The 27,331-nt window shown below is 40.8% G+C and overlaps 2 protein-coding genes across 5 annotated transcripts in view; one reads left to right on the top strand and one right to left on the bottom strand.

Moving 5' to 3' along the window:
• Positions 1-27,331, top strand: part of LOC135198587 (uncharacterized) — a 93,176-nt gene that overhangs the window by 14,147 nt on the left and 51,698 nt on the right. For all 4 annotated transcript variants that reach the window (XM_064226312.1, XM_064226310.1, XM_064226308.1 and 1 more), the window contains exons 2-8: positions 6,838-7,014; positions 7,258-7,326; positions 8,931-8,993; positions 9,444-9,512; positions 20,549-20,611; positions 21,240-21,314; positions 27,020-27,094. In XM_064226312.1, the coding sequence (XP_064082382.1) occupies positions 6,847-7,014; positions 7,258-7,326; positions 8,931-8,993; positions 9,444-9,512; positions 20,549-20,611; positions 21,240-21,314; positions 27,020-27,094 (582 nt within the window). In that variant the 5' untranslated portion in view covers positions 6,838-6,846. The remainder of the gene's footprint in view (positions 1-6,837; positions 7,015-7,257; positions 7,327-8,930; positions 8,994-9,443; positions 9,513-20,548; positions 20,612-21,239; positions 21,315-27,019; positions 27,095-27,331) is intronic.
• LOC135198586 (piggyBac transposable element-derived protein 3-like) lies at positions 2,838-4,953 on the bottom strand. Its single transcript, XM_064226307.1, has 3 exons — positions 4,678-4,953; positions 4,052-4,253; positions 2,838-3,775 (listed from the first exon to the last, which is right to left on the bottom strand). The coding sequence occupies exons 1-3, from the start codon at positions 4,678-4,680 to the stop codon at positions 3,030-3,032; spliced, it is 951 nt and encodes a 316-aa protein (XP_064082377.1). The 5' UTR covers positions 4,681-4,953; the 3' UTR covers positions 2,838-3,029.

Raw genomic sequence — 27,331 nt, 5'->3', positions numbered from 1 at the left:
AAATAAATGCACAGATGTACAATAAATGTTATATATACATTCAATGTAAGAACAAATATCATGAAAATAAATCATTGTGCAATACATTTTGAGAGTTGTTACTTCAAAGTATAGGCTTAATGACCCATAAGGCCACCCATAGCTTTAAATTTATATGTGTGACCAAACCAATGAACAGTTAGCTGAAAAAAATTAGACTGGCCTTATGATTGTGGCCTAGGCTGAAAGGCTCGGAGGTGGGGGGGGGGGGGGTGTACTATGACCGGGTATATAGGGTTGCTCGTCAGGATTGGCTCATTTTGGCAATTTTGGTCTATAGATGGGTCCCCTTCTGGAAGGGTAGAAGTATAGAGATGGCCCAGGCCCTTATCCCAAATAAGGTATAATAATTTGGGTCCTTGACAACACAGGTCTAGAGATGAGCTATATTGAACTGTTAATGCTTGCCATAATGATATATCCTAGTCTGAGCAAATTAAAGGTAGTTTTGTGAAAAATTTAAGTTCTATATAATTATTTCACCATATAAAATTAGGTCTAGAGATAGGTCACTTTTGCCACTAGACGAGGTCTCTTGATACCCCCTTGATTCACTGAGGAGCATCCTGTTCAAAAAATTGGAAGAACCCCCACCACCCCCCAGGCTCAAAGGAGCAGGCAGAGATGCAAAGGCTAGATAACCCAGAAATCCTAGTTATTCTAGGGCCTACTGTAGTTTATTTTGGGCTCAACCCTACAGTTTTATGACTTAAACTTGTAGGCCTGTGCCAAAAATGATATTGGGGGATTTTTTAACAGAGCACTTAGAGAGACAAAGATTTTACTTAAGTTGCACAGATCCATAGCTGTAGGCCTACTTTAGTAATCTGTCTTATCACAGCATTTCAAATTATTGTTTACAGCAATAGTTATGGGAAAATATTAACATTTGTGTACAACTAGCCCCCCTTCCCCCTACCTGCTAAAACAGTCATTGCAAGTTAACTTTCAAACAATAAGGAACAACTTTATTTTATTAGATCCTTGTAGGGAATTATGTAAGATTTGCAACGAACCATTAGACAAAAAATCCGTGCAATATTAAGCGAATAGTGGCGAAAAAAATCCGTGCAATATTAAGCGAATAGTGGCGAAAAAACTTCATATACTGCAGCCTGCTGCATTGTTTGAATTACCGCGCCAAGATGGCGGACTTGATGACGTATGTCCGGCCGGCCGATGCGGCATCTAGGCTTTTATATCTATGGGTTAAACCTTGTTTAATGATTTAATTACTAAAATGTTAAGGTAAGTACATAAAATAATTGTGAGAATTTTGTAGTTAAAGTGCATAGAAAAATTTGAATCGGCTAATTTAATAGCTCCTTTGCATAGGTGGATCTAATATGGTAAGTTTTTTCAGTAAGTTATGCTTCAATTTTCAGGAACTTAAAATTTTCTGAAGCTCGATATAACATTTTTACTTCAAAATTTCTCTCCTTGTCCTCTGATGTAGGTGAACTTCAGGCATGGATAAGCATTGAAAGTCCCATAGAATTATAAAGATTAAGTGAAAGTAAAATATCAAGAAATGGGAGGCCTCTCGAAATGTCAGAGAATGTCTTCAAAAGCAGAACCATCTTTAACCCTTTAAAGTCCACCCTGGGTTTTATGGGAAATATTAAAAAATCCTTTTAGTATGTTATAGTATGAGTAAATACAAGACCTTTTTACTCTTGTGCACTTTTACAAAATTTCCAAGTAAGCGAAATAATTGCATGCAATGAAGTATCCCGTATGGGAGCCTCGGGCGACCTTAGGCGGACCACGCTCATCCCGTATGGGATCTATTGGGCCCGTGCGGGCAACTTTTTCAAGTTTATAAATAATGTTGATTCGCCCACAAAACATATGATTATTATTGAGGGGAATCACTTTTTTGTTCCACAATGTATATGAAACACATATATGGCTTTACAATTTAATTAATATAAAAAATAAGTATACAATAAATACAAAAATAGTATAAAAATACAGAAAACACTATAAAAAAAACTTGAATACAAAAATAGTATATAAATACACAAAACACTGTAAATAAAATAATACAAAAATAGTATAAAAATAGACAAAACACTATAAACAACTCTCATAACAAACAACTTATTTCGAAATCTTATGGAACAAAGCAAAACAATTCCTTTCTTCAGTAAGGCAAAGGGCCACCTTGCAATCCTCACACATCCAGCGGGATCTGTGGATGTGGCCTGCACCAGAACAGAACTTGCAAGTCTGCCTCATGGAGACATGCTTTGGCATGTGTAGGGCAGTGGCATTCTGGCGTGTCTCAATACTTGGCACAACTGCCCGTTGGCCCCTTCTTGGCAAAGTAAAATCTCTGGTGCCAAGAGAATTCCTGGTTATTCTGAAGGTTGACGACTTGAAGCTTCTGAGCCAATTGGAGATATCCAGACGGAAGTCCTTGAGCGGCTTGGGGTTTTCCTGCAAAGCCAGGCAATCCCTCTGTACAAAATCCAGGCGTTGCAGATGATCAAGTCAAGGAGGTAAGCAAAGAGCCTCATGTAGTACCTCTTTGTTTTGAAGGGGGTCCTGTACAGGTGTGTCAACATGTCACTCTTGTCAATGCCCCCCATGCGGTTGTTGTACATCTGGATGACAGATGGGCAAGGAATGGGAACCTTCTTCTTGGCTGCCCTGTCGTACCGCTCCACTGTTCCCATGGGCTCCACACCAACATCAGAGGACAAGATTGTCACAACGCTGTTGTCCTTCCATCTTGCAACAAGGATGCCATCAGAAGAGACATAGTCCAGTGTCCCCCTTTGTGTCGCTTTTCTTGTTCATCTCCTTCACAGACGTCAGGGGAGGATGACCAACTCGGTTTTCCCTGGCAGTGCCCACATACCGGCATCCATACTGTGATCTCAGGTACTTGGCCAACCCTATACTTGTGAAGTAGTTGTCTGCATACACTGCTGAGTTTCTGGGGTCCTTGATGGTATTCACTAAGGCGACAACAAACTTGGAAGTTACAGACATGGCTTCTCCTCTTCAGATAGCATAGTATGGTGGCTCACAAAGGTTGTCTCCCCTTGGTACATGAGAATATCATGCACAAACCCATCCACACTGGAGCGGCAGAACAACTTGAAGCCCCACTTGTCAGGCTTCTTTGCGACATACTGGCGAAGGTTACCAGCCCTTGTGCCCTTATAGGCGACCATCACTTCATCAATGGAGTGGATAGGAGTCTCAGGAACTTTCAGGAACTCTCTGGTGACCTTGGTGAAGGGGACTCTCACCTTGAAGAACCGATCTTGGGATGCAGCTGCCTGGTCATTGTCGCTGAAGTGAAGGGAAGATCGAATTGCCTTGAAGCGGTTCCTGGACATGAAGTCTGCAACTTGAGGAATCCTGGTCTTCACGGCCCAGAAGTCAACTATGCTAGGGAGAGGAACCAGGCCCATGTACACGATGAGGCCAAGGAAAACCATGAGATCCTCTTCTGACATGTGGAAGTTGCTGCCTACATCCTTCTGTCTTGAGTACAGGTTGGATTGATACACAATGTGTTCCCTCAATTCAGTTGTGAAGAACTGGGAGAAATATTCATAAGGTTCCCTCAAATAGTCAGGCTTCTGATGAATGAAGTTGGGCAGGGCACGGATATCAATGTCTTCCTTCTTCCATTCATCAGCACGAGACCTCTTAGGGTTAGGCTCACCTTCCTCTTCCATAGGCATCGCTTGAGGGACAACAACATTGACCTTGCGAGCTGAAACAAGAATAAAGTAACATTAGTAAAACAGTAAATGTGTGTGTGCGCATGCATGTGTATGTCAAGTGAGTATGCATGTGTGTGCACGTGTATGTCAGTGAGTATGCCATTAAACAAATAAGTTTTTAAAATACCCATGTTTACAAACCATTTAAAGGGCAACAAATTTAAATACCATTATAACAACGAGACTTTTAAATACAATGTTTACAACACATTTCTCTCTCTCTCTCTCTCTCTCTCTCTCTCTCTCTAAGGATGTCTCATACTAACCTCTAGAGTTAGGAGGGTCAAAGGCATCGTCCTGAGTAAGGCCTTCGTCAGGAACGTAGGTAGGGTCGTCATCATCACTGTCAATGTCCAAAGGGCTCACGTCGACATCACTTCCTTCAGCGTCGTCAGGGGCTACCCATGGTACACGTTCCTGAGTCTCCAATGCAGCATTGCGTTGCCCATAAAACATACTGCTTTGGAACTGCAAAAATAAAAAAAAACAACTTTAAAATCATGTAATGAAAGAAAAATGTAACTTTCCCTAACAAAAACCTATCATTCAATCCCTTGTAAGGTAATAATTTATATGCACATGAACCTAACATCTATAAATCATCACTATTATATCTAGATATATTGTTAAAATTATTCACAAATGTCTAAAACAAGCACTAAAAAAAATTACTTGACGTCGTATTCTACTGGCCGTTGTAACCGTTACGGTCCGATACATCCCTCATGGGATGAGCGTGGTCCGCCTAAGAACGACCGAAGTATCCCGCAAGGGATCTATACTTTTTTTTTTTGTCACTACGACACGTCAGTAACACTACAGCCCTTCAAACCAACATCAAAAGGTAAGTATATCACTAGGCTTCACTATCCCACAGTCACTGTGTGCTTACCATGATTACGAAGTTCGGAGGGGGGGGAAACTTGGAGGTTACTGCGGCACGTCTTGACTGTTTTCCAACTTGCGCACGACTGAGGTGTCTGTCGAAGGCCCTCCAGTCTTTGTGCGAGGGCCTGGTGGCTTCTGATTGGTTGATTCGAAGAGCAGAGGAGTGTAGCTATGAGTTGCCAAAGCGTCAATTTCATACAAGCTCAAACTTGTTCACCACGACTACCCGAAAGTAGCTGTTTTAAAGATCCCAAATGGGATCTCTGGTCGTTAAAGGGTTAAATGGCCAAACTAATTTTGTTAATAATGGCCATTTAGCTAGCCTAACAAAAACATTTACATACTTTGAAGTGCAGCACAGTGAGTGTCATGACAAAATAAGATATTGCCAAAGAAGTGACTATACTCTTAGAGCAAGTATTAAATTGGCTTTTCATACAGCAGTTAGCCTGAATGAAAAAGGGAGGCAAGGGAGGGTCTATGTGAATAACTTATAAAATTCCAGTATGAAATGAGGCTGAGGTGAAAATGGCCATAAATCTAGAACATATTTCAGTCTTTACCTAATTAAGATAAGATTACAGAAGTCTACCTACTTAAGATTACAGAAAACTGCTACAACTGTACAAATACTCTTATAAAAAAAAAATTTCAGCATTTAAATGATTACAGTAGTAGTTTTATTTTAGTAGTATCTACAAATTTGCAATACAGTATTCTGGAAAACTTTTTATTTTTCCATGTTTTAATTCAAACTGAAATTATTTAATATTTGATCATAAACTTCCCCTTGGCAACAAAAGTTTTACACAGTAGTTTGATTATTTCATGTTGATGATATACTTAACACACACACATTAACAGGAAATAACTGACCTTTTAGCAAGGAATGTATGTGATTTTGCTATAAATTTGCACAAGTAATTTTTTTTTTCCATGTTATATAAGGGCTGAAATATTTCCAATTAAAATTTATCGCCCTCTCCACTAAAGCCATTTCCTGCCCTAAAAGGTAAATGGAAGTTAGCCATGTGTGTGAGACATATCCCCTCATTAATTTAAGGTCCTATTCCATTCTTTAGAGCATGTTATTCACATGGCCCGTCCCTTGACATTTATTTTTTTTGTAGTGACTTAACTGCTACCTGAAAAGCCCGTATACTGCTTAATCCATAGTCATTTCGTATGTAACATATTTTTCATTTTGTCATGTCTGATCACTGTAGTGCTATTTGAGCCAAATATGTTATGTATACGAATCATAGTCTTGGCTTAACTAAAGGGACATAACTAGCAAGAGCTAACTAATGACATTTACCAGTCATCAGGGAAAAATGCTCTAAAGAGTTCATTAGTCAACAAATCGGCCCATCATTCCATTCAAATAATTATTCCCCTGCCAAAGAATATTACTTTGGGTCAGTTAAAATATTCTTTAATTGAACAGTAGTTAAACCAAGGAAATGATAAATTTAACTGTTGAATAATGTCCCAATTTTAGCTAGTAATATTTTTTAGGAAAATTTAATTTTTTGGTTTTTCCTGCTAGGGTTAGTCTTCAAAAATGAGTGTGTAGTGTTATTGGATTTTTTTTAGTTTTCTTTTGATATAATTGTTTTTAATGATTTTGGCATTTATTTTCATTGGATATATTTGTATTTTTGTAATTGTAGTTGATAGTAGAAGGCCAAGACGAAAGTTCACTTGAATGTTTGGATATATTTGTATTTTTGTAATTGTAGTTGATAATAGAAGGCCAAGACGAAAGTTTACTTGAATGTTTTGATATATTTGTATTTTTGTAATTTTAGTTGATAGTAGAAGGCAAAGACTAAAGTTCACTTGAATGTTCAAACATACAGGGAAAAGAAAAGTGTTTATGCGTATCCTTTGTAAAAGCTTTCTTGCTTATAATAGTTATTTTATACGACAGCCAGAGCCAAGAGAGGTGTAGGACTTTAATAGAATCAATCGTAAGCAGGAGAGAACTTAAGGAAATTCTGCTGTTACATGAAACTAATCACTGAATAATGTTGCTAAAACAAGTAGCTAGTGTTTATACTGGAGGTACTGTTAAGTGTTAAGGTTACATCTCTTAATATTAGGTTGCAAGGTTACATCTAAAGTGCTAGATGTTTTATTGATTAGTTTACCTGAATTGCAGATAGATAACATGGATGATGATAGTAGTCCTGGGCCAACTAGCTCTGGTACTGGGAGGAGGAGAAGACTTACCAAGAAAACCAGCTCCCCAAGACCTCATCCACTGCTTCTAACTTCAGAATCTTCTGAAGATTCCAATCCTGGGCCAATAGCTGGCCCAAGTACGGAGTCTGCAAAAGTAAGTTATTCCCTACCAGGCCCTGATTATGAACACAGAGCAAATATGATCAAATTTTCAAACTTCTTGCTTTGAATACATATATAAAAATGAATATTTTTATTTAATGTATGCTTAGTAATTCCCTGGTTTGTTTGTTTTTTATATATCAGTGGCTTCAAAAGGAATATATAATGCTGTTTTCATAAAACTAACCTTTAAATGACTATGCTGTATATTAAGTACTAGTTTAAACATTTTCAGGTTGTTCTAGAGAGGCGCTGTAAGTCACAATCGCCCAGAAAGAAGTCGAGGAGGAGAGGTGGGAGTAGGGTATGTAATTGTTAGTCTTTAATTGTGTTAATGGTTTTAAAATGTGAATGCTATGTAATTATGTTCATATTTGTATGTTACAAACATGAACTGTGGCAATTCATTCATGTTCACCTTAAGTGCTTGATTGCATTTTCAGAACGATAGTTTAACTAATCGAACTAGGGAAAGCTAGAGTTACTATAACAAAGTTGCTGTAACAAACTTTAAAAGAATTAGGGCCTGCTAACTGGGATTTCAACAGGGACGATAAAGATTTCAAGGCGCCACACATAAGAACTGGCAGTATGTTAAGTATAGCTCAGTCTCCATACCAGGGGGTGAGAGAAATACAGTTTGAAAATGTCATTCTACACATTCCAGCACACACAGAGACGTATTTGGGGAATAACAATACTGACTGAAAATTTCTTTTAAAACTTTTAGTAAAATGAGATAAAAGGGTATTTAAATATGAGTACGTGACCACAAAACACTTGAGCCCTAAGCACCAGAAACAGTAAAGTCTTTATATACTGTACCCAGGATTGTTAGGGCTTTGGGTAAGCACAAGAATTTGGAACTGCGAGAACTATCCCTTATTTAAGGACTCTGTGCCTAAACGGGGAAGAATTCAAATAGCCAGCCTCGCACATTTGACAAATTCTTGTGGAGAGGTCCATAAATTCAAGTATTGTTAGGGGAGATTTACAAAAATCTAGGTGGCTGTCTAATATTGATCAGGGAAGCCAAAGATAGAACAGATTAAGACTATGGTAACCCAGGACATAAAATCAGAAATAGGAGTTCATGAAATGAAGGTAAAATTTGTCTGAAGGTTATAAAACCAAATGTTAATGTCAGATATGTGTTTTAAGGCCTTTCATTTATGTTCGTTTCCACAACTGGTGTTGGTGCTAATTTCAGACTAGTTCCAGGATAATACCTAGAGGGTTATTCAGGTCCAGCCGTGAATTATAATTGATATCAATTATTCCCTTTAGAATAGGTAGTATTTTTACATGAAAACTAAAGTTGCTATGTCCTTTAAAATCTTCAAAGTAAATGTTACTAGACTGTTTATAGTGAGCTATATTTTCAGTTGAAATACATATATATTAAATTCCCTGTGACCACTTTTCAAATTATCTTATAGCAAGTAATGAAATATAAGCTTGTACATTAGAGATAAACTGAATGCTTTTAGTTGTGCAAATAATTGAAAAAGATAGTGGAAATATATTTTTATTTTAGAGAAGTTCCAAGCACTGGAAATCCATACAAATTCAGAAGACAATAATTTCGTAATAAGGTAGTTCTGTAATAGTTCGTCCGTTCCTATAAATTAATATATCTAAACTATAGGCACATTGTACATAACACTACTTAAAATATTTCTGAACAAATAAAAAGTAATTGTTGTAAAGTTCTAATCAGCTAATTAGCATGAAAAAGCCCCTTTTTAGCTGTGAATGAAAAGGCTGAAAAGATTGCTAGTCTTTTTTATTCATGATTCGTAGTTTAGTAGATGACATGCCATGTGTTTCTTGAATATTTTAGTTCGAGTATTTAATTGACTGTTGAGATTAAAGTGAAGATTCTTTAAATTTTCCAATTTCCTCCAGGAATGTTCAAAAGAAAGAGGACGGTCTGGATCTGGTACACGCCGTAGGTCATTGACGACAGAGGTAATTTTTTTTATTTTCAATTTATGTAGATTCTCTCCTTTCAATGAGTTTGTCATTTTGCAGAGAAACAGTTTCCAATATATGTTAGAAGGGAATGTCATCGATGTAGCATTTTTTTTTTATTAGAATCTTCATTTTACATTTTTTAACATTAGCATTTTTTTTATGTTTCTAGCTTTTTAACATTAGCATTTTTTAAGTTTTTTCTAGCTTTGTGATAATTGTAACAGACAAAAATACTCTTGAACTGCAATATGCGAGTTTAAAAGGAGATTGTGGTGCTATGAGAACTGGTTTTCAAGGAGCTCTGTAGTTTTACCTAAGGTTTTCTAATGGCAAAGACTGCACTGAAGTCTGCCTATTATGGAGCTCAGTAGTTTTACCTAAGGTTTTCTAATGGCAAAGACTGCACTGAAGTCTGCCTATTATATTTGCATCTACCCATTACAGGATAGTGAAACTGGTCGCCAGAGAATGTCCAGGAGCCAGGTAGCCCATGAACTGAAGGACATGTTAACAGTTAAGTCAGTGGTTAATTAGTTTTATGAAAAAACTTTCTTTATGGAGTAATTAGATAATGCTCTGCTGCAATGCTCTTTTAAGCAGAATTTGTAGGCTGGCAGTCTGTAATTAAACTATTTCATCTTAGGTATTTTATTGTGAAAAATAAATGGGTTTTTTTAAAGTCCTTAAAAAAATACACATGGAAAAAAACTGCAGTTTATCTGTTTTAGACTTTAAATACACTATTTGTGAATTGCTGCTTGCCAAGATGTAGTTATAGTACTTGCTACAGTAAGCACAGTACATGGTTACCTAGAAAGTTGATGATGATTATTCCAGTATTTCAGCTTGTCACTGGATAATTTGAAGGAATTAAATTTTCTGGTATTGATTGGAAGTGAATGTTGTCTTGCCTGCAGTAAAGTTTAGTGTTTGCATCGTCACTCTGTATATAGTGTTTTGGAAGATTATCATCACACACTGAAGGAGTGCTTGTACATTAGCAGCTTCTCATTTTTTTCCATGCTATTGATTCTAATTTTTTCCATGCTATTGATTGCTTGGATCTTGTACAGCATCATACCACATGTGCTTCATGATAGTAAATGACTGAAATGGATATATTAACCGAGAAGCTGCTTCTACTGACAGCTGCTTGCTAATCTCCAACATGAAAATATATTGGTATCTCAGAGAAGGAGTTACCTGGGAAAAATCAAAGTAAACCCTTTTTTCTACCATTTAAATAAATTTCTTTAGTTAAAGCATAATGCTTTCAGAACAAAAATACTTGTTTAATGCCAGTTTTTTAAGGACCGGTTCCCCCTTTATCCAAGAATGTTGGACTGATATTCCAATTCACCTTTAAACACACATTGCTGGAAATCCATTGTGGCAAGTCACTATGACTGCGTATTGGTGTTTAATTTAATCACAAGGCTTCTAGTAGAAAGTTGCTCTAAGAAATGGTGGGTGTGCCCCCTTGGAAGAAACATTTTGAAAGTGCTTCTAGAAAGAAAAAGGGTTTTCATGGGGATGCAGATGTAACACAGTGGCCCTATATAAAATTAGGATGCCAATTTGAATAAAGTTTTAATGAACGTATGGTGAATGACAGGGTACTCTGTGATTTATGGCTGACATAATTAATGTTTGGGTATGGATTAAGTATGGTTTTGTTGGCTGTGACGCATTTTGAACCGATTCTTCATAAAGTATTATGAATTTGCCTGGAACATCAGAAAAGACAATTCTAAAATTTATTTTTTCCAATACAAATATTAAAAATGGAGCTGTAAGTAATGTATGTTACACTGCATTGATGAATTATATGCTTAGTTTTAGTAATCATATATTATCTCAGAGGTTACTTTGGGGTTTGCATCTTGCATGAGTAGTCTATTTACAATTGTGTGAACTGGGTTACTTGAGGTTCTGTCAAAATTTCAATTTTTTATACTTTTACATGAAGTGCTAAACGATCTTATACCCTTGGCACTAATCTACCGTATATTTCCACATATAAGACTAACTTTTAATCCTAAAATTCCCCCCTAAAAATTGGTGGTCATCTTATAGTGCAATAGTAAAGATCAAACCTTGAATTCTAAGATGTGTATCTGTAGGCTAACCTCTGCCTTGGTGCTATAGCCTAACCACCAACATTCACCACCAAGATTCACTTTATGAAATAAAATGATAAAGGTAATAAAACCATTTTACCATATATTATTGGCATATCTTCATAAAAAATCGCCTATTTTAGGAATACTTCAAAATCCGTGAAAGAAACTTTTATCTATGCGATCCCAGCTGAGAAAATGTAAACATAGAGTTGTGGTTGCGCTGACAACCTTTATCTTTCGGTAACCTTTAAGAAATTTTATCAGTGGTGTAATTACAGTAGGAATAAAATTTATGATAAAATTTATTTTTCATTAAAGGTTTCTCATACATATCACAAGACTGATCACAAGTACCAGGATCTTAAAGATTCCAGTCTGGTTCTGGCGAGTCGACTCAGGCTTTGTCGTCGATATACAAATCGTATTCAGTATGTCGCCGATATACAAAATAATCTTGGTAACGTTTATGGCATTTTCAAAATTATCTTTACTTTTTTTTTTTCTTGTTCCCTCCGTGCTTTTATGATAAATGCAGTGAACATCAAGTGAGGCAGCACGCAAAGCTGTTTGTAATTTAAAATTAACTTTGTTCCGACACGGCATACAAACCTTCGGTCCTTTTACAATAGGAAGGTACTAGCGGCAGCTGGATAGGTCGTAAGCTTTCGAACAAGGGGTTCGGTAGTTAACTGCTTGTGCGACAGGCGCGCGCGCGCAACTGGGAGGTAAACAAATCACTTTTGCTTTCGGCCTCACAGCGAGTAGACGTGTGTGTTAGACGCTCTCTGCCCGCTTCTCGTCGTTTGCTTTCCCTTGAGTATATGGTTGTGTTTGTGTTGAGTAATCATTGTAAGTACAATCATTTCCTCTTTATTTCAGCAATTGTGATTTATCTGATCAATTATGGAGTCTCCACGCCCTGCTACCCTCCGGAGATTGTGCCCGGGTACCGAATGGCGTAAATGCGGTAAGTTCCGCTTCTTTCCCGAAATTGATCCCCATATTTTGTGCGCTCGGTGTCGGGGCCGCGAATGTACCCGAGCCGAGCCCTGTGAAGTTTGTATGTCTTGGTCGGAGGCGCAGTGGGGCTTGTACGAAGGTAGGAAGAAGCGAAGGCCTGCAAAGGAGTCGTCGGAAAGCTCTCCCGCGACTCCTTTGGTTACGGACACTTCGTCTTCTTTCCTGCCGCCCGCTCAGCTCCCGCGTTTGGCGCCTTCCCCTTCGGGGGGGGGTTTCTAGGTCCTTCTCCTCACCCGATCTGTCGAGTGTGGAGGAGGGCGCGAGATACCCCGACGTTGAGTTGTACTCTGGGTCCTCTATCCGTTCGTCTACATCGCACGAACGGGTAGAGGATCCTGCTAATCACCCGACCTTTGCTTCCTCAGGTGCTGTTGCCGCGAAGGACGACCTCTGACAGGTGTGGGCATCGTTGGGTCTGCAGGGCGTGCAGAGTGTCCAGGGGCTGCTCTACCATCTCGCTGGCTCTGTGGCGGTCACGCATGCTACGGTGACTACCACTACTACGACCCTGTCAACTCCTGGCTATGCTTCACCTCCTCACCTGGTGTACACCCCGCACGCGGTCTCTGTTACACCAACTACATCGGTGCAGGGGCCAGTCGCCGTACCACAGGGGAGTGTGATGCCGCCGCCTGGTTTTGCCGTGCTGCCTTGACCGGACTTCGTGTGCCCGAAGAGCTCGCCCCTGGACCTCCCACCAGTACCTAGGATGTCTGTGCCGCTGGTCTGTCCACCTGGTCTGCCTGTACAGCCTGCTGTACCTGCCGTACCTGCCCAGCCGCTGTTTACGGACGTGATGTTGCCGACCACTGCTGCCGTTCCTGTATCTGTTCCTGCCGTCTCCACTGCTGTTCCTGTGATGCCTGCACCTGCTGACGTTGTTCCTGTTCGTGGCGCCGCTGCTCCCGATGCCGATCTGTTCGGACAGGTGCGTCCGGGCCCTGTTGCTTCGGCAACAGCAGCCCCGGCTCCGCCCTGGATGACAGATCTGACATCGGTCCTGAGGAAGCTGACGAAGAAGAAGAAGAGGAGGAGGAGGAAGGTGTCGTCGTCGTCTTCATCGTCTTCTTCGTCGTCGTCGTCTGCCGCCTCTTCCCCTTCATCTTCTAAAGCTCCACCGCCTAAGAAGAAGGTCGCCTCCTCCCCCCCTAAGAAGTCTCCTTCGGGAGCTTCTAAGGGCCCGTCTCGCTCCGGTGAGACGGGGGGTTCTTCCGCTGGTCACCCTGCTCCTTCGGGGGCAGGACCAGTCTCTTCTTCCGCAAGGAAGAAGACTACGGGGACCAGAGGAGTGCCGGCTAACACCGGCACTTCCTCGCCTGCTGTTAGTGGTTCGACCAAGGCAGCAGGATCCGTCTCGGGCTCTCGTTCGCGAGAGGTACCGAGTGTACGGTCGCCTACCAGCGACCGTGCAGCTAGGAACCAGACCTCTGAGCCAGCTCAGCGTCAGGTTCACGGCACGGAGCGGAAGACTGGTGACAGCCGCTCACGTGACTCACCAGACCAGCTCTCGCTCTCGCGGCGATCAGCTGGCTACCCGGGCTGACGTGACGGTCCACGACTGGCCACGGGCTGAGGCTGGGAAGAGGTCCCCCCGTTCGCCGGCACCAGCCACGGCTGGTACCAGCGACGTGATGCGCCGTGAGGATACGCACCGGTCTCACCGTGACAGTGGAGCTCGCCGGTCGCCTGACCGTCACACTCAGAGAGCGATCGGGTACGGCGACCAGCACCATCTCTTCTGACACACGAGACCGGGGCCGCTGTCCTCAGTCCAGCCGTTCTCCACAGCGAGACGGCTCGACCAGGCCTGCCGCTCATCGCCACCGCGGGTTGACGATCGCCTGCAGTCCTCCAAGCCCACTGGTTCTGCCAGCGAGCGAGGAGGGAGCGTCAGGTCTGCCTCTCCCATACCTTCAACCTCCTCGGGTTACACCGGGAGGAGCGAGGTATTGAGGAGTGATCGTGAGGGGTGCGCCCCTCAGGATCCCACCACGACGTCCTACGTACCAGGCACGGTTCTCGGACCGGCCAGGTCGTATGCACAAGTGGCTGGAGGAGACAGAGAGGGGTCTGTTGCTGTTCCCCCCCTCGAGGGGGGAGGGTCTCGGGAGCTGCTCATGTTCGAGGGACTGGATGGTCCTACTCCACAGGATGCAGTCACTCCTGAGATTCAGAGGAACTTTGCCGAGGTAATTGCGCTGATTCGTCAGCACAACGACCTCGGGGAAGGATCGCCGCTCCCACCATCCGAGCCCACGTCCCGGCTCGAGTCGTTCTGGGGCCCGAAGAGGGAACCCAGACAGACGGTGGGTATGCCGCGTTCTGAGCTTGCCGACTCAGTGCTGGACCAGGTAGAATCTCTTGTCTCCGGGCAAGACGGTTCTCTCAAGTCTAGCAGGTCGAGCAAGCTGCTTCCACCTCCTCTGCTGCGACAGCGGCGTTTTTACATGCCATCTGAGGACCCGATGCCGCCCAAACAGGTGAACCCGGAGTTAGCCAGGCTAACTCCGGGTGTGTCTGCAGCAGCTCCTGTCCGAGAACCTATGGTTCTTGCAGCAAGAGGCACTCGGCCTGGAATCCACTGCCATGGCAGCTTTCCAGGCCGTCTCCTAGATAGATCTGTGGTCCCTCACAGTATCTAAGGTCGCAGCCAACTCCGGGGAATTTCTCCCGAAGATGACTCGGCCTTTAGGAGACTTTGCCAGTCTGGGGGAAGAGCCATCTCCTTCCTTGCCCACCAGACGGTAAACCTGTGGGCCAACCTGGTTCTCCGACGTAGGGACGCTGTCCTTACTCGAGTTTCCAGGGCGGCTGGGCGTGAAGCGGCATTGGGACTCTGCAACGGACCTTTACGGAGTTCCACGTCTCTCTTCCCAGGAGAGATGGTGGACGCTGCGGTGGATAGACGGCGCACTGACGACAGTGACAGTCTGGTTCACCAGGCAGTCTCGAAGGCTTCTGGGCAGCCTCGGACTGCGGCCAAGCCGAAGAGCTCGGCTAGCGCTTCCACGGTGGCTAAGACGGTAGTCGCGTCGAAGCCCCGTGGAAAGACTGTCTTCTTCGACTTCTGCAAAGGGGAGCCGTAACCAGCCCTCCTCCCAGCCCTCCTTCTCCCGAGGAGGCTCTGGGAAGAAGTCGAAGAAAGGGGGGAAACGCTAGGGACGGCGTTCCCCCTCACCTGCTGCCGGAAGTGGGGGGGTGCCTGGCCAGCCATTGGGCAACTTGGCAGCGCTACGGCGCCGAGACCTGGATTGTAGATGTCCTTCGGGAGGGATATCTATTACCCTTCGAATCTCGGCCACCCCTCACCTCCAACCCGGTCCAACAGCAGTCGTACGTTCCAGGGTCATCGAAGGACGTAGCATTGAGACAGGAGATCAAGACCATGCTGAGCAAGAGAGCTGTAGAAATCGTCACGGATCAGTCACCGGGCTTTTACAGTCGACTCTTCCTGGTGGAAAAGTCTACGGGAGGCTGGGGCCCGGTGATAGATCTCTCTCCCCTGAATCGGTTCGTTTGCCAGACCCGGTTCACGATGGAGACTGCACGCTCCGTGCTCGACTCCATCAGGGAAAACGATTTCATGCTTTCAGTGGACTTGAAAGATGCGTATTTCCAAATACCCATTCATCAGTCCTCCAGAAAGTACCTCCGCTTCATCCTCGACGGGACGGTGTACCAGTTCAGGGCACTTTGTTTCGGTCTCTCAACCGCCCCACAGGTGTTCACGCGAGTGTTCACTCTGGTGTCTGCTTGGGCCCATTCGCACGGGATACATCTGATGAGGTATCTCGACGATTGGTTAGTCCTGGCGAGCTCCCGCTCGCAGTTGCTACAGGACAGGGATCGACTACTCGAGTTCTGTCGCGATCTGGGGATCGTTGTGAACTTCGAGAAGTCCGATCTCGAGCCCAAGCAGAGGATGAAGTACCTGGGTATGCTGATCGACACGGTAGCAGGGCGAGTCTTCCCCGCAGACTTGCGGATCAGCAGATTCAGGGAGGCAGCCAACCAGTTCCTGTCTCGGCAGGAACAGGTAGCTCAGCGATGGCAAGTCGTGATCGGACACCTGTCGTCACTCGAGAAGTCAGTCCCTCACGGGCGTCTTCACCTGCGGTCTCTTCAGTGGAGACTAAAGGAGAGTTGGTCGCAGGCGACGGATCCCCCAAGCTTTCCATAGTCACTGACACCGGAGGTGAGGCAGGACCTAGCCTGGTGGCTGGACGACAGGAACCTCTTAAGAGGAGTGCCTCTGCGCACTCCCCCCCTGGACATGCAGCTGTTCTCGGACGCATCGACCGAGGGATGGGGCGCACACCTGGAGGAGTTGCTGACTTCAGGAGTGTGGGAAGAGAACGACAAGCACCTTCACATCAATGTACTGGAACTCAAGGCAGCGTTTCTCGCTCTCCAAGAGTTCCAGGACCGCTTGATGGGACACTCAGTGGTGTTGATGTGCGACAACACCACGGTAGTGGCCTACGTCAACAAACGGGGGCCTAGTGTGTCTCCCGTTGTACCAGTTGACTCTGCAGGTGCACGAGTGGGCCGAGGCACACTCAATAGAGCTGTCGGCACGCTACATTCCAGGGAAGAGGAATGTAGTAGCAGACAAGCTCAGCCGTCGGGATCAGGTGATAGGGACCGAGTGGTCTCTACACCAGGACGTGGCGGAAAGGCTCTTCGACCTGTGGGGGCGACCAGTCGTGGATCTGTTCGCCACCCGGCACAACAGAAAGCTTCAGGTTTTCTTCTCAGCCGTGCCGGACCCATGGGCAGCTGCAGAGGACGCTCTTCAACACCCGTGGGACAACCTCTTCGCCTATGCCTTTCCCCTGTTCAGCCTGATTCGCAAGGTGATCAGTCGAGCACTGGTCACCCCGAATCTCAGGATGATCCTGGTGGCTCCCAAATGGCCACAGGCCATTTGGTATCCGGACCTGCTGGCTCTTCTCGCAGGAGAACCGAGAGAGATTCCCCCTTGGCACAACCTTCTCGCCCAGCCACACGTCGAGCGGTACCACCAAGCAGTCCAGTCCCTACGACTTCACGGCTGGCTGTTATCCACCATCTCTTGCGAACGAGAGGCTTTTCTCGTAGCGCAGCAACAGAGATGGCTGGAAACTTCCGTCAGTCCTCTGCAGCTGTGTACCAGGGGAAGTGGGCAGTCTTCTGTGGTTGGTGTCGTAGACGGGGTCTATCTCCTCTCAGAGCCACTCTTCAGCAGGTAGCGGATTTCCTAGTGTTTCTTCGCCGAGAGAAGCTCCTCTCAGTCCCCACAGTCAAAGGATACAGCCTGGCTCTCGTCCTGAAACTGAGGGGATTGGACATCTCGAACTCGTTCGAGATCTCCTTGCTTATGAGGAGCTTCGAAAGGTCTTGCCCACCCAGGGAACTCAGGCCCCCTGCGTGGGATGTGACTCTCGTCCTTAGGAGTTTGACTCGAAGACCCTTCGAGCCACTCAGAGAGTCTTCAGACAGTCTTCAGACAGGGATCTGACCCTCAAGACCCTCTTCTTGCTGGCCCTGGCATCGGCGAAGAGAGTAGGGGAACTTCATGGTCTTTCCTATGATGTAAGACACTCCAGGGGATGGGGATCTGTGACTCTCGATTTAGTCCCGAACTTCGTTGCGAAGACTCGGAAACCGTTGGTCCCTGACGACAGGTTTGAGTCTTTCACGATTCCCTCCCTAATGGACTTCACCGATAATGATGCGGATGAGATGCTGCTTTGTCCTGTGAGGGCGCTACGGCGCTATCTAAAGAAAACTCGACACCTCAGGCCTGAGTGTCGACGCCTCTTCGTTAGCACCGGGGTAACCAAGAAAGAAGTATCCAAGAACACTCTTTCATTCTGGCTGCGTGAGGTCATCAGGAGGGCGTATGAGGCTGATGGTAGTGACGACATCCATACGTCCCGTCCGAGAGCTCACGAAGTCAGAAGTATAGGCCCCTCGTTGGCGTTTCGTAAGAACTTCTCCGTGGCGCAGGTCCTGAAGGCAGGTGTCTGGTCTAACCAGACTACCTTCACGTCCTTCTACCTTCGGGATATTGCCCACAGGTCCTTGGATACCTTTTCCTTGGGACCCGTGGTGGCTGCTCAACAAGTTGTGTAGCTAACCCAGACCCTCGCAGGCTGAAACAGCATCGAGTCCTGGTGTGACTGTGTGGATGGATGTGTGAGTGAGTGAGTGACTGGCTCCCTCTTCCCATCTTTTCCTCCTCCTCTACCTGTGGGCAGAGGGCCACGGTCGTCACTACGCTGGATGAGGACGAGATGCAGGTGAGCTATATGACAGCCCCATCCTATCCCTTTTACTAGGGATAGGAGCAGAATATCCACCACTTCCTCCTACAAGGGGGGGGGAAGTGGATGCCTACAAGAGTCAAACCCATGACTTTATATTTGCTCCTGTACAGGAACAAGTTCTTACATTGCTGGTACGAAGAGATACGCTTGCCTCTCTCTTAGTACTCGGTCCAGAGGTCTGACCATTGATCCTGCGGTGCACACCCCGATCAATCGGACAGAGGCTTGGATCCCTCCCTCGCTCTTACGACCAGGGAGACTTCCAAGGTTGGGCGAACACCAGTCTGTTCACAAAAGACTCAGATTCCTCCCACCAAGAAGTGAGTCTTCCTATTGTAAAAGGACCGAAGGTTTGTATGCAGTGTCGGAACAAATGACAATTTGTCCAAAATTGCATTTTTCCTAACTATACAAACCTGAGGTCCTTTTACAATAGGAAGGTACTAGCGGCAGCTGGATAGGTCGTAAGCTTTCGAACAAGGGGTTCGGTAGTTAATTGCTTGTCCGACAGGCGCGCGCGACTGGGAGGTAAACAAATCACTTTTGCTTTTGGCCCAAGCAATAACTGCAGAGTGAGGGGTGGCATGAGGTGGGACTATGTGTAAAAGGACCTCAGGTTTGTATAGTTAGGAAAAATGCAATTTTGGACAAATTGTCATTTTTCAAACAATTCAGGCATAGGAAGATGATTATGCAAGATTATTATCGTTCATTATTATAGTAGTATTAATGGTTGTTTGAGAATGGCAACGAAACTAAAAAAAAAACTATGGTTTCCCTTTATCGCATCCTTCTGTATGAAAAACATACACGGCTTTGTTAAACCCAACTTTGATCATTTACGAAAGGAATGTATGTATCTCTTAATAAAGTTCCATTCAGCAACGAAAGGAATGTTATGTATCTCTTAATAAAGTTCCATTCAGCAATAAAGACAGTGATGATATCAGTAAAACACAATTGGCTGAGGCTGTAAACAAACCTAGAATGAAAATGGCGCATCATAGTATTTTCTTATACTGTAATACAGTAATACAAGTAATATGATTACAGTTAAACATGTATTATTTAAATTATCATTAATCTCTATACACCCCTCCATTCTCCATTAGAAAATTCCAGTTTTCAGAATTCTGAATGAAGTGATTATTGTAAACATGTATTGGCATAAACCGAATTGAGAAACGGCTGATTACTGACCGTAATTATCGAGCGTTTATTAAGAGCTCCGTTAAAATTGTTGATCCCTGCCGATTCTCTTCAGTGAAAGTAAAATAAATTTTTGTTCACTTCTCATGCAGTGGAGATCTTGAGAAAGCGTATTACTAATAAATTAAAGCTGCAGGCTATAGCCGAGGCTGAATAAAACTAATAACAACCAGGCAGCAGTGATGTTTGGAACTGGAGAAATCACACCCACTCAATGCTTATACAATGTAGAATTATGGGCATGTTTTCAACCAAACTTGGTTATGATAAAAGGTATCTCGCCTAACAAATAATGGCAATGAAGATATTGATAATACTGAAATCAGACAAGATTTTGAGAATGTAAACTATATTGAATGCAAATGTACTGTAATACAGTAGTGATATGGTAATAGTAATACTGTTATTGGATCCAAGCAAAACAACCTTTAAGTCGTCATTATTAATATACGTAGTTGTACTGTTTAATTTTGCAAATCGCTTTTCTCCAAAAAACATTTCTATTTGTAATTTAGAAGTCTTCCTATATTACATATATGAGATGAATTCATGAAAATTTGAAATGGTTTTTGGCCTCGTCTTATCTAAAGGTAGATACACGGAAATATACGGTGCTCGATCCATATATAGTTAATTTCTGTTTACTGTGTATGTACTGCTGGAAACCATTGAAAATAAATTTTATCAGAATAGAAAAGACTGCAGCTCTTAAGCTTCTAGTTTATTCCACTACTTGGTTGTCTATAAAATTAGTCCCCTTTAGAATAGGGTTAACTAAAAGTATCATAATTTTTGCTGTTTCAACCAGTAATGTGAACATGACAATTTCACTCCCCCTGTGATGTAGATAATGTATAAAACTTAATTGTAAATTTTTTGATTGCAGGAAGGATTGCCTGAACAACTTCAGGATTCATGTCTTCAGTTAAGTGTATCGGAATCTACAGGGGTAAGCTATGGCCAAATGCTTTTTAAAATTATATATGCATTTTGTACCTCTTTCATTTAATATACTGATAGAATTAGTTTCTTTCTGTATAAATTTTGTAGGTAGTAATTGAAGCTTGTAATTATTGAAGCCTTTAAATCGTTCATATTCAGCCATTAATTCTTTACTCTGTAGGAGGATTTCAGTTAAGTTTCATACTTTTGAATTTGTGTTGTGGGATCTCTTGTTTAGGATGTCACTTGGGACGAGACACTTTTCAGTTCCTTGACTTCTCTTAATACTTCTAATATTTTAAAATGTTAATTATGAATATTAGAATGACTTATGAATGATTAGTTGGACTAATCAAATTAACTAAAAACACTCAAATATTTTCTCTCTATAATTCAAAGAAGTGTTTGAAGCCTAAGGTTCTCATAACAAATTTGGTTGCTGTTTTGTGTTCATAATTTTTTTTTGTCAATTTCTTGTTTAGATGCTAAACAAATCAGGAAGAGTGAAATCATGGACTATAAATCATGAACTATAAATCATGAACATAATACAGTACATAAGTGATATTCTGATAGAGATATCGGGTAACAAAAGTTATATTCAGTTCAAAATAGAGCACGAATTTTAATTTCAGAGTTCCAGATTAGAACACCAGCAATCTACAACCTCTCATGGTAGTTCAACAATGGGTTTTGAGGATACTTTAGAGGTAAGCCATTATTTTATAAAGGTAAGCAACTATGTATTTTATGAAGTATTGTCTAAACTTTGTGAAGTTACAGATTTTAAAGTCGACAATAGTTTTCATAGATATAAAACTATATTGCAAAGCTACAAGGGTGATTAAGTATTACTGAATGAACAGTAGCCAGACTTATGAATGATTGCACTCTTTTAAGATCTTGCATGAGATTTGTAGGAAATAACCTTATTTAAGATTTTAGTGGTCATTCTTTATTATATCATTGAGATAGGTAATAATTTCTTCTGGATACACTAGTTTAGATAAACACGACAGTCTTGCAACAAAATCGTATTGCTAACAGTAATATGGAGAAAAGGATTCATATACTATGTAGGAACTATCACAATAGGGTATGGAAAAGCCACCTGGAGGCCTGGCCAGTTTAGTCAAAGAGCCTGGCTGTTAGAAGTACTGTAAAAGAATTAAAATTTCTTGCAGCAATACTATATGGGAATGGACAACTTCCTTTGCCACCTTGGGAGTGGCCATCCACATAAAATAGATATCACATTGCCTTGTGATATATAGGGAATTTAGAACTAGTCTAAATGACATTAGCCACCTTCAACCTGGAGTTCCTGTAGAACGTAATTTCAAACCAGTAGCATTTACTAGTGTAAAACACGAAATCTAACAAATTCTCATTTAATTTCAATGTAATTGACTAAGAGGTATGAAGTATTTGCTTACTGTTCTGTGTAAACAAATCATGTCTGCACTGTTATCAAAGTTAAAAATTATAGTTACATTATCATTAAAAATTGTTTTAAACCTATTGTTAGTAAGTTTAAATCTATAAACATCATAAAACATACAAAAGTGCAATGACTTATTTGAATGTAAACCAAGTGGCATTTTTAAAAGTGGAAAAACACTTGGGATTTTAACATTAGCATTATCTGACAAAGGTGGTTGTCCAAGAATTTGAAGTTATTCCCAAAATTTTCATGTAAATTCTATTGAAATTATACTGTGTAAGCAATTATGCTTTAATATAAAGTAATGTAAATTGGCAAAGCTGTCCAAAAGTTTTTGTTGTATTTTCTGCAGATTTTATTAATGTAGTGTAATGCCTAGGGTCCAGTTCGATTTAACAGCTTCCCTGCAATTTTTTCTGATTTCGAAAGTTAGGATTAACATGTGTATTAACTGAACTTCATGGGTTATCAAATATCCACTTACTTTAGTGCACTGACAGTTTTCGATGTATTTTGAACAAACTCTGGCTGGTAGGAAATGATAAATTTAAATAGTCTAAAGTGTTCTTTTGGGAAGGTGCCAAAGAAGCAAGAGTATCCTATTCACTTTAAGAGAATAACTGATCGAATGGTTCCATGGACTAGAAAGCTTAAAATATAAAATGCAAGCAGTGGGATAATTGGAATTGATATTCACTTTAAGAGAATAACTGATCGAATGGTTCCATGGACTAGAAAGCTTAAAATATAAAATGCAAGCAGTGGGATAATTGGAATTGATGCTAGACTTGAAATAAAGAGTAACCGTAAAAGATTATGACAGTATATGTAATTTATTAATGGTCACAACATTTATGAAAAATTTGTACTGAAGGTAGTTTGTAGCAGTATTTTTGAAAATGCTTAGTGGAAGATTTTGAGGGTGGTACTTGTTGTTTTTTTTTTCCCTCCAGTATCTCCATGTTTGGAAGTATTGATTTCATGAATTTAATTGGTGGTTTGATTTTGAATTCAGTTGGACAGTGCATAATAAGTTAAAAGTATGCTATCAGATTGCATATCAAACAAAGATAAAGGGTACACTTTGTTGCACGAACCTGTTATTTAGTAGTAAAAAATTGCTAAGGTTTGAAATAAGTCCTCTTATCAGATTTCTTCAAAATCTAAAGTTCTACTCATAATGCATTAGCTTGAGGGTCTTCATCTTGGAGAATAATCCTTCAAATTTCTTTATGCATACATACTCGCTTTGTTCTTCAAATAGAACTAATCGCTTACTCTATAAAGCAAAGTGGAGAACTGGGATTAGTCTTGCAATATTCTCCTGCTTAGACTATTCATGAAGCCCAACTTGAACACCTTTCAATATTCTTGCCGATACTTGCATACACTGAACACTATTTAGCATGGCATAAAAGACGAGAGATACTCAATATTCTTCTGATAGTTCCAAAGACCATTAGGGTTTTGTAAAAGAAAAGTTTTTATTTCCTCCAGTGGCAAAGCCTTTCATTATTGTCCTGGATTCCTCTTGTTCAATGCAGTTTAATGGAAAGTTGGAAAAATTTTATTTGTGAATAGTTAATTCATTCGTATGTATGTATGCATTTAGGGAAATAAGAATAAAAACAAAGCTCCCATATCTGCTTAGAATATTGGATGAAAAATATTCTTAGTTTTGTACTTTAATAATCTATTGTCTGAATTTGACAACTAAGGAATAGCAACGTAAAACTGTTTAGACATAAAACTAATACTACTTTAATGAATTAGAACTCTGCAATAAATTTATAGTATTTTAACTTATGGATTCCTTAATATAACACTGATCAGAATATGAATGAAGTTTCGAAAACCCAGAGTCAATCTGAATACACAGAATTTTAGTCCTCTCAAACATCTGTTCTGTAAGCTTTTCTTTAGCTTGTAATTTTTCATTTGAATTTTTCAGTTATGTACTGAAGTAGTTAACAATTTCATTATTGTGTATGGTTTGTTTCAGTCCCAGTACTCAATACTTCTTATAGCTTTCGATTTTTTTTTTTTTGACGCTTTAAGATTTCTCGTGGGGTATAGGCCTAGACTATTAATTTTGATAGATCATAAGTAATTATTTTGATAGATCATAAGTAATTAATAGCAGTCTCAACTTCTAAAAGGTCACTTTCATAATTGCATTGAATATTTCATAAAATTGCTGACACACACACACACAAACAAACAGACATACATACATACATACATACATACATACATAGTACATACATGGGTAAGTAGCTTGGATATTCCATAATTAAATTTAAACAGGATTCTATTTGCATAAATGATTTTATATTTTAAGTTAATTTTTCAGAATTTTCATGGAAGTTGATTGGTGATTGGTCGTACTGTAGCGAATAACTGTGGGTGTAAGTAAAATTAGCTAAAACAGGCTTTATGTATAACTTGACTTCTTTTGATGCTGGAATGTTGCTGTAATGCAGGTTAATGTTGAAGTTGGTCTTTGAGGTGGTTCTGGAAATGCTACCTCATTTGTGTAAAATTACCGTATATACTCGCATAACACGTGATCTCGCATATCGTGCGACCCCCAAATTTTCACCCTCAAAAAATTTTATAACATCTCACGTATCATGAGAGTTAAATTTAAGAGACCAAAATTTAACAATAGGCTAACCTCTTTTCTTCTATCTCTTCCATTTTTTAGTTAGGCTAATCCCTTTTCCTCCATCTCTTAATCTATCCCATCTTCTAGTTAAGTTTAAAAAAAGTAAGAGAATACAAACTGTATCGGTAGTAATGATATACTTATTTGGAAAACTCATACAGCCAGAAATGGCTGATTTGCCGTGAACAATCAATCCGATAAAAACAGCCTTTTTGTTTGCATTTCAACCATTGTACGATTGTAAAAATTTACCATAGCTACGTTACAAATGTCGTTAACGAGAATAGGACATATATTTTTACGTAGTAGTAGACTGACTTACCGCAATTGGTTACGAACAACCAGTCGTAAATAGATTTGGACGTTCGTCAGCCCATGTTAATTTACCGTAAGAATATTATACTAGCGTAGCCTACACTAGGGTAATTGGTACCATCTTAACATAAGGGTAGCCTAGCCTAGCCTACACTACACAGCATACTTTTACATATATGGCATACTTATTATTAATTTCTGCTAATTGTCTAGGTCCAATGCACATTGGATTAAGATAGTTCAGTACAAAGAGAAATTGAAGAACATTTAACAAGTTACCCTCGCCTATATGATGATATAGTGGTACATATATCAGTATACTGAAGGCCTAGCCTTCAGTATACTGTATACCACATATGCGATATAATTTAGTATTTTATTAAAAGCCAACTTTGGAGATTCAATGCATTCTGACTATGACATGGCGGAAAAAAAAATGGACATGAAATGGGAATCGGATTCGGACCGACATTGGCATACCTAATTGAGCTTTGTCATGCTGCTGACGGCTACGTATATTTAAGAAATAAACACACAATGAATATGTATCTTTTCTGATTCTTTTAAAAAGTTATACATTACAGTATCCAGTAATATTGTATGTACTCTCATATTATTGTATCATAAAATACTAACAAAGTGGTCAGTGTTTTGTTTGGAAATCAGTTGATAGCAAATAAGAGTTTATTTCTTCCTATTTAACTCATTTCGGAACACATTGCCTTTCTTGTAGCTAGCGTAGAATATCTACGTAGATACTCTACTTATATGAGACGAGGTAATTTGTCTTTATATGACATGTTTTTAAGTCAAAATATGAATTTAATAAGTCTCGTGAACTAAAGTATTTCTTTTGTTAACAGATTGCGTTGTGGGCATGGTTATTGTTTAAAAGTATTAAGGGATTCCGTTCGCTATTTTCACTCAATTTCATCATAGTACGAACTTTACAGTTACGTTTCTTATCTTTTATCGGCGTGAAAACAGTAAAGTGTTCTTTCAAGCCCTGAAGTCTTGATTAAAATAATTTTCTCAATTATTTCTACGGTTGTGTTTGATAAGTTTACTACTGGAGTTATATCCTTGTTGCTGATGCACGATAATAGTATTATAGCCTTACCCGCTATGGATAATAGATCAGCAAGGGCATATACTGCTAAATCTAATCTAAGTTTCAGCTGAAGTTGAGAAAAGAATGTTTATACGCTAATGACTATTATCGTGCATTGGCAACGTGGATGAAACTTTCGCAAACTTCGACCGTAAACAAAATTTGAGAGAAACTGGTTTTATTCCAAACTATTGGGCATGAAAAGAACACATTTTACTATTTTCACTCCAATAAAAGATAAATATGTAAGGCTCTTAGTATTCTGATGAGATAAAAGTGAAAATATCGAACGTTATGTTTATTTTTATTCACGCAATAAACATGCCCCTCAGCGCCATTTACTAAACTAAATTTCATTCACAAATTAAGTTTTCAAGTGATATTTCCACTTGAAAACACTTTTATAACGTTAAATAACCTTTTCTTATATAAATAGTATCTTGAGATTCATTTGCGCGAACAGAGGCAAGAAAGTCTCTGATTTTAGTTCAATACAGCAAAACATACATACTTTGCAATCGCCCTCAGCTGATTTCCAAAACAAAACATTGATTGCTATGTTTCTATTTTAAATACAAACTACTATTAAAATACATATACATAATGTTATTGGATGCAGTGAAGTAAAACAAAACTTTTTAAAGTATCCATGGAAAAGATGCATATCTATTGTTTGTATTTTATCATGTGATACTAATATATGATTGTAATAGATTACATACTCTAATTTTATCTAAATGTAAGATGCGACCCCCTAAAATTAGCTCCAAAATTAGGGCTTCAAAAGTCGCATGATACCAAAGTATATACGGTAATATATTTTCAAATGGCTATCACTTTAATCTGATGTAATAACATTTTGTCTTCCTCCTTTCAGGAAGGTTTGGCAGCACAATTTCGGTCTTTTTCCCCTCCACAAATTAGGCATCCAGTATATGACGAGTGTACAGAGGTAAGGAGGAAGACTTACTGCTGGGAAATTTAGTGTAGTTTTACAGTAACCTTAAACCAGCCCAAGAAGAGCTGCTGTTAGGCTCAGAGGCTGGATAAACTAATCCTTTATAATAATAGTGACCTTAATGCTAATTAATAGAGCATTGGTTCAACTTTTTGTTGTCCTTCACACTGCATATTCTTGAAATTCTTTGCTATCTAATCCTTACTTCTGTCTGTATGATTTTTCCCAAAG

Source organism: Macrobrachium nipponense, chromosome 22 (assembly GCF_015104395.2).
Source record: "Macrobrachium nipponense isolate FS-2020 chromosome 22, ASM1510439v2, whole genome shotgun sequence".
NCBI classification, from domain to species: domain Eukaryota; kingdom Metazoa; phylum Arthropoda; class Malacostraca; order Decapoda; family Palaemonidae; genus Macrobrachium; species Macrobrachium nipponense.
This window is presented reverse-complemented; position numbering and strand designations above follow the sequence as displayed.